Source organism: Cardiocondyla obscurior, linkage group LG23, assembly GCF_019399895.1.
Source record: "Cardiocondyla obscurior isolate alpha-2009 linkage group LG23, Cobs3.1, whole genome shotgun sequence".
In the NCBI taxonomy this organism is placed as follows: Eukaryota; Metazoa; Arthropoda; class Insecta; order Hymenoptera; family Formicidae; genus Cardiocondyla; species Cardiocondyla obscurior.
Window position 1 is genome coordinate 2,463,995 of NC_091886.1, and position 13,593 is coordinate 2,477,587.

At 42.3% G+C, this 13,593-nt stretch overlaps 1 protein-coding gene across 15 annotated transcripts in view; it reads right to left on the reverse strand.

The window, feature by feature from the left end:
- The window catches only part of Trol (terribly reduced optic lobes), a 132,160-nt gene that overhangs the window by 88,706 nt on the left and 29,861 nt on the right, over positions 1-13,593 (reverse strand). For all 15 annotated transcript variants that reach the window (XM_070671530.1, XM_070671533.1, XM_070671532.1 and 12 more), the window contains exons 2-7: positions 2,642-2,807; positions 2,327-2,505; positions 1,992-2,160; positions 1,704-1,872; positions 1,468-1,628; positions 671-835 (exon numbers count right to left, since the gene is read on the reverse strand). In XM_070671530.1, the coding sequence (XP_070527631.1) occupies positions 671-835; positions 1,468-1,628; positions 1,704-1,872; positions 1,992-2,160; positions 2,327-2,505; positions 2,642-2,807 (1,009 nt within the window). The remainder of the gene's footprint in view (positions 1-670; positions 836-1,467; positions 1,629-1,703; positions 1,873-1,991; positions 2,161-2,326; positions 2,506-2,641; positions 2,808-13,593) is intronic.

Consider the following 13,593-nt stretch of genomic DNA (forward strand, 5'->3'; position numbering starts at 1 on the left):
ACGCGTAATTAGTAAAGCGCCGCGAATCAGGCGAATTATGAAATGGAAGGGAACGACAATAGAGTTATCAGCCAACGTTTACCCCTGGGATTATTTTTCGTATTTGTTAGATTAAATTTTAGTTTTGTATTTTTTTTTTTTCTTTTAAATAATGTATAAACACGTTCTTTTTTTTAATTATTATTACATAAATTAAATTCGGAAACAAATTCGTGATTAACTAAATTATTTAAGCGGGGTTAAAAACTCTGGAAACTGTTAATGCGAAATGAACGGTAATGAAGATAGAAATAAAGATGATAGACGGAAAATCTATAATAGAACACGCGCCATACCAGCTGGTATCTCCACGAAAAATTTATGAGGAATATTCAAAGCTATTTCGAAGTGTACATAAGTAAAAGTAGTATTTTTCGTTGTGTTATAAATTAGCACAATTAAAGGGTTAAGATAAAAAGCTGGTCGCGCAATCTGCGACAGAGCTATGCTTATTTATGTTACAACGTACCGTACATTTTTTACATAACGTCACGTCGTGACGTTCGTTAGTCAGGAGAGGAGAGTTAAGATGCGAATGTCGTCGGGTGGGCGTTATGAACAGCGGTTTAACTTTATGTACAACTTACGATCCTGGGAGGAAATCAGGCATCGGGAATTTCCGCGTACTTACCGTCGCGTGTTCTGTTAAACGAGTCTTGCGGACAGTCGGCCTCGTCGGAGCCGTCGTTGCATTGCAACACGCCGTCACAGCGGGATTCTAGAGGCACGCATTCGCCGCTTCTGCAGGATAATTCGGCTGTCTGATCGCATTCCGGCTGAGCGTCTTTCTCTCCGGCTGCGCTCGCATGTCGCGCGTTGTGTGCATTCAATGTGTCGAGAGTAGGCGGAATAAGCGAATCGTGGCGCCGGTTGATGTTTATTTGAAAGAGGAGCAGGGTTTGAAAAAAAGAAAAAAAAATGAAAATAACGAATGAGGCAAATAAAAATTTAACCGAGGAGGATATTAAAATTAAGGTAATATAAAAAATTAATAGTTCAAATAATAGTCAACTTGACAAGAAGCGAATAATTAACGTAGACGGATTTAAATAATTAATGATCGTGAAAATTTCGAGCAAAGCCCGCAATTGAAAGCGGAGAAGATTGCATTCCACGTGCACTATTTGCTCGCGTAAACGTTTCTAACGATCTAAACAGGACGAATTTCTGCGTGCCACCGAAATGATCGGTTTCAGTTTCCAACGGCGTATATATATAATTTCTTTCGCGCATAGATATTAATCTTCTTCGTTGAGCAGTCAACTGTTCGATATTCGCCCAGGTTTTCGCATTTCCTGTATTCCCGACTTTCGCAAGCTCGCGGCATCATGGAAAGCCGAACGAATTACGAAGTTTGGTTTCTAAAGCTCCAACGTGAAATCGATCATTTCCATGTCGTTAGACGGTAGCCGCCTAAGATGGAAATACCTTGGAATATCCTGAATGTAAATCCCTCCGGACCTACTTGGATGCTGCCCAAGGAATGATACTGCAGCTGTTGCTCTAGGATGGCACGCACCTCGAGCTCGTCCGTGAACGTCGAACCAATGTCTAGGGTAACTTGCGACGTAAACGCGTCGGACGTTGGCCTGAAAACGAAATTCGTACCGTCAGATCGAAACGCGGCGTCGCGAATTAAAAGGAAAACGAGGCGACGCGCTTACGATATTTTAACGACGCTGGCGAAGTGATCGTATCCTGGTATGTGACGATTGTACAGATTCTGGATGGCGTGTGTGAGATTGCCGCTCAACTCGCGGTACTCGAGACTGCTTCTGTCGGAGTATTCTCGTCGGTAGGGCTCGCCAACGGTCAATGTTACTCGATAAAATCCTGGAAAAGAAACGTTTATTAATACAATATCCTCAAAAAAAAAAAAAAAATTAATTTTTATTATTTCATAAAAAAAAATTTTTAATTAATAAAATCGCTGTTAAAAATTTGAGACTTACGTGCTTTGCCGTCAGTGTTGCGAGGTTGATTTCCCGCGTTCGGGTGATAATCTACTTCACCTGCACTGCCTTCGATCTCTCCCGAGCCAGCTAGATCTTCGTCGTCGGAATTTCCGTACGTTATCGGTATCCTTTGGCTCTCCGCGTGATTATTAATTTCATTTTCAAGCTGTGAAGACAATGGTTTCGATATAAAATTATTTGGATGATAGGTGAATGTCATTGAATAGAATATTAAAAATTGCAAATATTTAAATTGTTTAATGTCTTTACAATTATCTTATTGGGGATTTTTTATTAAATTATGTTAATCGTATATTATCGATGTTTCGTACCTCATCGTCTGCTTCGTCATTATCCTCGTCTTTTTCGAGAGTCAATCTTTCGATACCACCAATACTCGTTTCGGCACTCGGCACTTCAGGCTGATCGAGAGTAAAATTTCTTTCTCCGTCGTTCAAGATGACGGATTTGTCAATATGTTGATTTTGGGTCTCTCCATCTTCTTTTTGGCCTATCAAAAAAAAAAAAAGGCGATAATTAAGAGAATTATATAATGAAACAAATATTGAAGTAGCAAGCAATAATTCTAAAAATAGAATAATTATATAATTTTATTTAACTTTACGTTGTAAAGAGAAAATTAATACCTGACGGCGTTGGCGTCGACGTAGTCGTAGTCGTAGATGACAAAGTGAAAAAGTCCCGAAATCCTCTCTTTATCCTATGAAAGAGAGAATTGTCCTGACGCGTTTCGATTAGTGGCGCTTGTACGGCGGTCTGCTTGCCCTCCGGATCGAAGATTAAATCGTCATCCTGAAAAAGCGCAAAAAATTGTAAATTATAAATGTTTACCAAGAACCGACAATATTAAAATCTAACGTAAGCCCTCGAATTAATTTACGAGATTTAATTAAATTACCAAAATATGCAGGCGAGAAATGCGCACGTGCGTTTAAATCTTTTTACGATACGTAAAACTCGAAAATCCCGGCTGTCTTGTATTTCAAGCAATGCTCGCGGATGCTCTCTGCGTTTGTTAGAATTTTTATTTTTTTATTTTTATTTCTTCCTCTTTTTTTATTTTTTATTTTTTTTGCCACTTATGACAAATGCATAAGTCACTATCTCATCGGGACGGTCGAGTACCTGCCACCGGATAACCACATGTGGCCGCACGCGCTTACGAGCGCAGCGGCGGCACGTACGTGTGAAAGGCCATCGAGCGTGTATATCACCAAGTATCCTCACGTGTCTCTCATAAAGAACCAATTCTCACCTAAACACACGATATAAATTCAGGATCGTCGGGCCATTCTACCGGCAGCGGCGCGTCGTGATTCCGTAAAAACCGCGCGACCGGCAAACTGCCCACGATACGCGGGTCAATGACGTCGCTCGTGTGGGATGAAAATGGAGAACCGGCGTACCGCGCGGATATAAGCCGCAGGAGCCAACCGGAATAACGTATCGTTATGGGCGATTCCTGACGATCCTGGGGTACCTACAACTCGGCCGGTTATGCAAGCGCGCCGCCGTTACGGCATAAGTATGAATAATACACGCATATTGGTGTTGGGGAGAGGATCCTGCGCGAGCTTCTTATATACGAATGAATGTAAGGCAACGATCAATTAACGAACAATTATATTAATTCGCGTTGTAAGTAGAAACTTTAATTATTTCATTTTCACATTCGCACCTCGCTCAGAATCTTCCAACCAATGAAGTTAACGAGGCGACCGTTTTCCCTCAAAATTATCTAATCCTCGAAATTACGACTGATTATAATTAATTATTTATTCAACTTATTTAATTTTCTTATGCAAGAAATTTGGTCGACTTAAATCTTCCGTGAAAAATTCATTTATCTAAAAAAGCAAAAGCCTGAGAGTTAATTTCTCATTCTAACGTAACGAGATATTAAAATCCATGGGTATCGAAATATGTCAGCGTCGTTTTCGTTTCGACTTTCTGCAGACAAAGAGAACAGGTGTCTCATTTCTGGCGGCGACGTGTATACGCGCGCGCGCAAAGTGCACAGCACCGCAATGTGCGAGCGGAAACGTCGTGTCTTTTTTCATGGGCGGCGAGATAGGAGCCTCGTGCACCGGTAATGAAGCTTAAATCGCGCCGGAGACGAGACGTATTATTACGGTGGCGCATTTTGTACGCCACGCCGGGCGTCATACAAAGATTCGCGTGCAGCATCCGATGGTCGCGCGCGTGCCTACACGCGAGCCGCATTCTCCCGTGCGTATAATACGCGCGGACGTCGTCAAAATGCGAGGTGCCGAGTCCGCGGCGCTTACGCGTTACGTAACTTTGAACTCGGGGGGATTTTAACGAGGCTAACGACACGTTGGCGTGTTTATTAATTCGCGTTCGGGACGGCATAAACGCTCGAGGCAACCGCACGCATTCGCGAGGCGGCCTACTGCCATTTCTTCGGTGATGAAAATTGTCATCTCGTAAAGCAAACGGTACGGCGCCTGACATCTTTATTGCCGGGTTTCGGTATCAATTATTTTATCGCTTCGCGTAAACAGCCCCGGTATGCGTTTCTCTCGCGCGGCGAGTCAAGAAACGCGCCAACGCCCGATGCGTTTGTTATTTCGAAATTGCGGAAGTCCGGGCTTAGCGGGACGCTGATAAAACGCACTGCGAGGGACCATTTTAGATCGTGATAACGACCACGATGCGCGGCACATCCTGTCGGAACAGCTGGATACGTTGTTCGCACGCAAGCAGCGCGATTTTATTATGAACAATTACGCTCGCTCGCCTCGACTATCTTTTAAGTGGCAGACGGTCGTTATTTCCCTCGCTATTGATTATCAATGAGTATAGATTTCATAATTAAAAAAGATTGCTAGAGGGGAGCGAAATATTCCCGCATCTTGGGCACTCTTAACGATAGTAATCAATGAAACCGACTTCAATCGTCAAAGCATCGGATGTTTTTTTCATTATTTACAGAATTAATTAATTTAAATACATTAAAGCTCGTTACTACGTTTTTTTTTTCTACACGACTCGAATGAATCTAATAATATACTTTTTTGCATTGTATTATGTTTAATTGCGATACCGCGAATTCTCCGCATTGAGCGCGCGAGTTCGTTGTGCGGTTGCGAAACGCTAATGAGAATATAAAATCGAGGTTGGACGTCATAATAGAGCTGTTTGCGGAAAAAAAAAAAAATAAAGAGTCTGCGAGGGAAGATCAAAAGGGGAGGGAAGGGGGGGAGAGACGCGAAGCATCGGGTGCACCCCGAGACGCGGAACTTTGTTATTCTGGGCAAGTTTTACACGGGATTCCGTAGCTAAGTCCACTCTATGATCCTTTCACGGCAACTACGTGCTCATACTTCGACAAAACACCGCCCCTATAGTCCGAAATCCTTAAAATGCATGGGAAATACGTGTTGCCGCAGGTTAAGTAGACCTAGGAAATTCGTCCTGCGTCGAACGGGACCCGGGGAACTTTGGTGGGCTTTAGGTCGGCCAAAGTTGCCGGAGACGCGACGGAGATGTGAGATACTCCGGCCCGACCTTCTCATTTTCATTTTTTTTTTTTTTTCCTGCTCCCCCTACTTCCCTTTCCCTCTTAATCAGTCTCGTCTCACCTTGGGCGATTCGAATAACGCAACGAAAGGTATGACTCGGCGGGACGAGGCGCATTTCGCAATTACGCAAAAAACTTTCGTTACCATATATGCGGCCGGTTCAAACCGAGGAGTAGAAGATGCGGAGCGCCGTATGACTATACAAGGCAATGCGCAGGAGGAAACGTAGAGATCGGTAACAAGCGCGTGAGTTTGCGACAATTGAGGACTTTCGATCGCGCCTGTAAAATGATGTAACCGCGAACTTAACGTGTAGGAAACAACGTGTTTACGCTCTTTTGCCAATTTTTTTTTTCTTTTGATACACTCCCCGGAATATCGCAGATTTTTACATGGCTGCACGCGCGACGCTCCTCTGATAAGGACAGATAAGCGCCTCCGGGAATAGCGGCACTTTTACCACTAGCTTCTCTCATTGATGCAATTCTGAATTGCCCGTGTGTTACCGAACCGTCGTATGTAGGCTATCATCGTTTGCTTACACTCTACTCAAGTGACGTGCGCACGAGATAACAGATACGTATCTTCTACTGGCTTCAACCAAAAAGCATTTTTTTTTTACATAATCACGCCGATAACAGAGATTAGCGTATTCGAAAAGAGAGAATTTGTTTCCTGCGAGGCGTAATTGCGAGAAAATTCGATGCGCTTCAAATAGATTTCGATTCTCATAAACGCATCCAAGGGTGAATCAATACTTATTAATAAAGAAGCAGTACAACATTGCGCAGTTTCTAGCTTGAAATAAGAACGCGAAAATTCTGAGAATACTGGCGAACTGCAGTGAAGAAATTCGTGTTCACCTTAAATTAATTTATAATGATCCCGATCCGAATTTTGGAAAAGAACTAAACTCAAGATTTTTTTTTTTTTTCCTCTTAATAATGATTTGCTAACGAAAGCGCGTAATTAACGGCGATCTTTTTCCACAACGCGCTCACGTTGTTATTTTGTAATTGTATCAATTTACGTGATCGTGCGAACGAAAATGAGTCTAGCATCGCATTACATTTTTCCTCATACGTGTTTCGTACTGATACGCGCCGCGTAATCAAAGCGCTTGCAATCTGCAGGTCAAAGAGTTGCCGCAGATAATCGGTGACTTTTCGTAAATTTTTAGCCTGAAAATTCGAACATTGTTGTCACGAGAGTGAAATATGAATATATAATTGCTACAACTATTGCCGCGATCGTCACAACGTCGAAATTACTAACCGCGCGGTTGATATAAGGCGGCCACTAATCATCCCGCCTCGCTGAATTGACTGCGGAAGATATGACGCCTATATGTAGGACGGCTTCGTATGATTTAGTGTCGTGGAGGAATATGTCTCAGGGGGGAAAAAAAAGAAAAGAAAATAGAGTAGACATGCTCAAAGGTCAAGATCCAGCACGTTTCGCGTAAGACAGGCATGCGAGCGGACCGGGCCAAGCATGCAAGGCAGGAAGAGGCAGGCAGGTTGGAACGAAGAAATCCCCCCAATTTGAGGGACTTCTCCCGAGGCTTTGACTTAACGAATATATACGTCCGGTCTTTCGTGTTCTCCGGGACGCGCGAAAGAGGACGGCGATATGACGCGAGGAAGAGCGAGTCGATAAAAACGGGCGCGGAGGGAAGAGATGCGAGAAGGACGAAGGAAAGAGGAGAGTGAGACGTCGGTCGATCGTCCTTTGTCTTAAGCCGTGCTATATTAATGCGAAGAACATGTTACATGGAGTGGAATAAAGGGGTGGCGGTCGGGAAGGGTGAAGAAAGGGGGAAGATGGGGAAAAAGGTGGCATCGTCGCGCGAAAAAGAAGAGCGGCGCCGCGCAGAATACTAAGGAGGGTCACACACGCTCGCCGAATCTGCGTCCAGGATGCAAGGACAGAGGAAGGTGTTCCCCCTTACCTTTCCTTTGCATTTTAATAGCGTCTTGCAGAAGAAACGAGTCATTCTACCGCAGAAAGAAAAAGGGAGGGAAACGAACAAACGACTAAATAACGCAAAACGCCGTGATATCATGAGGGATAATACTTTGATTACGTACCTAAAAAAAAAAAATAAAACAAAAAATAACAAAATCGTACGTTTAAGTAATTTATTTAATAAATACAATTTGTAATATAAATTAATTAACGGGCACAATTAACGTTCAGTCGATAACCCGTCAAATTATTTCTCAATATATTCCTCAACGACACTAAGTCAAATTAATCGTGACGTAATAGAACGAAGAAAACGCAGAGAGAAGCGAGATAAAGAAACGTAAAGCGGACGTGCATGCAGGAAAATACAAATTTGATATATTCCAGTTCTAATATATTGTACACGGGCGGGATGGGCTAAAACTTGCGTTTACGAGTAGATGTTAACAAAGAACGTGCTCGGAATTGCCAGCACCGACGTATTCACTGAAGTCGCGCGGGACCGTCGAAGTAGAGAGATGATCTTATATGGGCTTTCACCTATCCCCGCGTTTTTGGAACAACACAGCCAAATAATTCCGGGCAAATACCTCAATCCTCTCTCGGCCACGGCCGCGAAATTGCGGAAATCATCTCGGTCCGATTTCCCGAGGAGAACGCGACGTCCGACTCTCCCGGCGGCCGACGGTGCCGCGGGCTGCGGTCTGCCACTCGCACGTCAACCCCCGACACCGGAAAAAGCGCATTAACCAGTTTTCGGGGGAGAGCCGGTCTCGACAGCCCCGCTACGGAGAAGGATTTTTGAAAATGACGAGATATCAATTCTTCCGGAACTCCTATAAAACTCCCCGTCTCCTTCTTATCAATCCTTATAGTCTTCAATAAATCCTCGGCGTGACGACGACTTAACGCAGGGTAATTGCTAAACTCGTTGCAAATCGAAAGAAAATGACGTTACAAGTAAAAATCGATCTGTCTAGTCGTCTGCATGCCTGATACCTCGTGAATTCGTAACTTGATTTTAAGCTGTCCGCTTCGTGTCGATTAATTCTCATAATGCATAGGAGGACCAGGTCTCGATTCATAATTACATAACTTATTACAAGTAAGCGCGAGTATTAATGTTGGCTCGTTGAAGAAAAAATTGTCTTAACGTAGGAGTCGACGTCAGATTCTTTTATTAATTATATCACGAAATTAATCGTGGAAAAAATAAAATTAAAAAGAAAATCAAATTTTTTCAATTAGATCGTCTTCGTTATTACGTGTGTACAGCGTATTACATTCTTTTTCTCTTTTTTTTTTTTTTTTTTTTTAATAAAGTTTATTGACTTTCCGATATATTAGTTCGCAAATAAATCTTATTAAAATTAAAGGCAATAAAGGATTAATACTCTCTTTCATTTAAATAGTGAATTTTGTAAGTAAAATAATAAATTATATAATTTTTTTTTTATTTTTTTAATAGTTGTTCCAAATTGCTTTTCTAAAAAAGAAAAGTTTAGCTTGTACATCGCCGTGTTAAAATTCTATTAACTCTTTAAACGACAGTTTTTTTATATAAATTATTATTTTATTAAAAAAGTCAAGTTCGTTGAAATATATTCTCAGCAACAGTAGAAACGTAATCTTTTTCTGTCCTAATCATCGATGCATAATATTCTTCGTCTCTCTCCCTTTCTTTCTCTCTCTCTCTCTTTCTCTCTTTTATCAAACAGGGTTTCTCCCATTTTTCTTGCGGCGATGAAACCCGAAGCGACCGAGTAGCGTGGCCTCAACAAATTACGGAACTCCACTTACCACTTACCGCCCCAACGTTCGTGTCGTCTGTTACGATCTGCCGCGCAGCCGTTCTCGTATAAAGGGGCGCGTTAAGTGTCACCTCGGCCGGCGCTCGCGAGGGGTGTAAATTGCATGACGACTAGCTCGACTGTATTCACAGAGATTTGTTTTCCAAGGTTTAACTTTTGACTGCCGCGGTTAACTTCGAATAACTATTCCAACATAAATCTGTTAAATCAGTTTGCTTTTAAATATTTAAATAACGTATGTATAAAAATGTCCCAGGGTTGGTGAGAACTAATAATACTCCGTAGTAAAATTAGATATAGCTAACAAGCATATATACATACATATATATGTATGTAGATAATCAAATATTAATAGAATATTAAATCTATTTAATTTAAAATAAAATTAATTAAATCTTAAAAAATTTCCGTGGGTTAAATAACCGTACGTAGCGACGGAGTCGTTTCATCGCGACTAATGAGACAGTATTATAATTACGCGAATGAGGTGGAAAGACTCGGGAGAGAGCTCTTGATAACGCACGCCGGATGAATCTTCGTGAAATCAATCGGCGGCGGCCGATTATTGAGTCGCTCTCACCGTGAATTAACTTACGTAATGCAACCCACGTTTTTGTTTGCTTCGGCCGGCCTCTAAGGATAGTCGATCCGACGATCATTAGCTCTATTAAGTCGTTAAACCGCGATGCACCGGTCGTGCATAGTCATCGCACGTGCTCCGCTTGGATCCGCGAGGCGCGCGTGCACGACTCGCGATCCCCGGCGGGCAATTGCGCCCGCTTTACACTTATCTCGGCGAACCTTGAAGATGCGAGATAACCGCATCAACATTTCGCAAGTTCGCGTACTTGTCTTAATTGCGTCTGAACTAAATATCCGTGCAATATATTTTTTTTAATTTTTTTTCTAACGCCAAGAGCATACACGAGCAACGAACGACGATCGAAAATCGTTTATCAATTAATTAATCGATCATTCTTTTCATTTCGTTGTTAATAATTTCGTGGTATATGTATAATCGCTGACTTGTTTGATTTCTATAAAATTCTTAGTATTGATAATATTCGCGTTACTGATTACCAAATGCGAGTTTCTATCTTTTGACCTGCGAGAGAAGTTGCGCGGACGTTATTTTGCAATCCGCAAAATTAATCGCGCGTCGAATGAATAATCCAAGTGAGAGAAAATGTGATAATAATATATTTTTGTAACGTTTTATTTGCTAATTGACGCGAGCCATAAATTTTCAAATAGGATTAATAAAACAAGTGCCGCTGTGCGCTTAATTGATTCGGATGTAATCGGTGTTTGTCTTATATACTCCGTATCGTAATAATTATTGCATAGACGGGTATGTCATTAGAGAGATAAAAGTATAATTGAAATAATCGCATACTCTCCGAAATAAAACACCGGGCGCCTTATATTTCTGGATCTTTCACGATTTAATAGCGCACGCAAGTAACTCCACGGAAATATTCATTCCGCGATACGGATTTCATTAAATAATGTTTCAACCTGCGTTCGAGATCGCCACGTCGACGTCGACGTGCAATTCGTCGGCGAGTCTAATCGATGATAGCCGCCCGCAGCATGGACGATTGTATCGGCGGTGTGTGTTTTGTCGGGGGTTCGTATATGCTTTCAATGAAAATAATGTCTGGAGCGTTTCGCGATCACTCGCGGCCGGTATCCGCGCTGCAAATGTGCTGTAAGAAGCGAGCGGTTAAACCTCTGCAAACATTCGAAAATGAATATCAGGTCGATTGAGAGATCGCGAGAGCTGTGAGAGGGTTTCGCTGTAGCTCAAGTGTTTCAAAATATATTTTATGTCTACGTTATCGTTAAGTTTCATTCGTATTAACATTACAAAGTAAAAACAATTGCGTTTCAGTAGTTGCGCGCAAGCGACAAGCTTTTGCACGTCGAGAGGTTCTTTTAAAAAAAAAAAAAAAAAATGTAATATGCATTTTTCTGTGCGCACAATTTTTTTTCCAAAAACTGTTCCGTTAAACGTCGCTCGCCGAACACAGTTCGCACCTGTTAATGTAAACGCGGGATGAATCCAAGACTTGTGGGACGCGTATGCGCGCGTACAAGGAGGGTACTGTCCCACAACCAGGTCTGGCGTTCGTACGTCGTCGCGGATAGAAACCGCGTGGCCGTTTTTTGTTTGGCAAAAGCAAACAATTTCCTGAAGAGCCCATTTCCGTTTGGGCGCGTGGATCGAGAATAGATTAACCGGGAAACTGGAACGATGAATTTTCGGGAAGAACCTCGGAAGTAGCCTCTACGTCATTCAGGCTTTGATCCCGAGTTACGTCGGCTTACCGGTTTCGATTTGGCAATAATCGACTACGTCGTTACGACGCGATCGCGGTCTTCCACATGTAGGGCGTCTTTATGTAATACCACGTTACGTAAAGAGGTTTACGGCCGCGATAATCGCGATACGCGGCAGCGATACATTGTTTTTGAAGCGCATTGTGCGATAGGAACCATCACCACGCTAATAATAAACGGCTTCGCGGCCACCGTGAGAATGACGGAACCTGGACCAGTCTACATTTCGCTCCGAATAGCAGTTAGTCGTTATATCGGTCTTCCCATTTCTCCTCAGTCCTTTTACTGCGCGGAACTTTTACGGCGGATTGATAACTTGCCACATTTTTAGCGACGTCATAGATTATGCGAAAAAAAGAAAAATCTGGATACATCTCGCTTCGTTTTTCGATTATTATTGAACGTTTATTTTTGCTTATCGCGGACCAAGTTGCACGGTTTCAATATTTAGCTCGTAATACGTGTATCGTCGTTCTTTACGTCGCAGGCGGAAAATAGTGCGATCGATATGATGAGTATAAAAAGGACTGATATTTAGGAGAAAAATTAACACTGGATAAATTAAAAAAAAAAATTATTATTTATAGAAACATAAAAGGTAATATACGAAATGTGTTGAAAGAATTAAAATGCGACGAAAAGGAAAACATAAAAAAATTCTTTCATGCTCTTCGAGTGGGCTCGGATTTCTTCGAAAACGGAAAAATGCATATTCACAGTCGGTTTCGCGTTCAGAACCGCCCGCAATTACCATATGTAATACAATCGCGAGTATCGGCTTAATGCAAATAGGATGCACGCGTATACAATAGCCAGTTCACGGAATGTGGTGTGCCGAAACTGGATACTGCCCCACTCGTCTTTCTCGCCGTTTGTCACGTTCAGGACTCGTTCGAGGCGTTCTATAAATATCTCAGCGCTCCGCAATTAGGCAATAACTCCTGGACCAACATTAAATGTTTTATATTTGATTTTGTTGATCAAACGAACGTCGCACTTGCGGGTGAAATTTTCTCCACGTCGCCGTTACCGGGAAATATTTTAAAGCCGATTCGGTTTGAGCCGCAAAATAATTAAGCGAGGCTTGATTATCATCGCCGTGCCTTTCGACCTTCTGTAGAGACGAGCTTAAACCGGAAATTTCGCAACAATATGCAGACGCTTCCGCGGGGTGATGTACAAAGAACTTCGTCGGCCTTCAAAGTGACGAGCACTACCTCCTTTTTCCTCTCTCGGTGAGGTAAACAGCCGCAGAAAAAGAACGACGAATGTAGGCTGGCGAGAGTAAATGCCGAGTGCTCTCTCGACCGCTCTTATCGCCGTCCTCATCACCACCCTCGCTACCACTTCGCACCCCCTTGTGTGGAGTAACCGTGGCTTACTCCGAAACTGCTCTAATAATCCATTGTCCAACATCCGAGCGACAATTCCCAACCCACGTCTCGCATTGTCGCGGCTTTATTTCAGTTTGCGAACAGACCCCCTCCACCTACGATTGAGATTTTCTCGTAGAGCTGTCGAACGAAAAATCATTTCGTTTAATTTGGCACACCATTGAATCAGGCGCGTGAATAACAATTGAAGTCCGTTTGCAAGATACATTTACGACACGCTATAATAACGACGTGAAATATGCATGCTGCACGAATCGCGAAAGTCGATATCCGTTTTTTAATTTTGTATAATAATGAAAGAATAAGTGACAAATCTAGCGCATTTTGCAGGAGCACGTGTTCCGCGGGAAATTAATTTATTCTCTGTATTTGTGGCGTGACGATACAATTGTAATGTAGCTGTATCTCGGAGTTATCGCCCGCGTTTCTAAACTCAATGACGGTAAAAATAAGCAGACACGTGAATCAATCGTCACAAATGTATTTTGATAGACACGTATATCTAATTTATATTTTA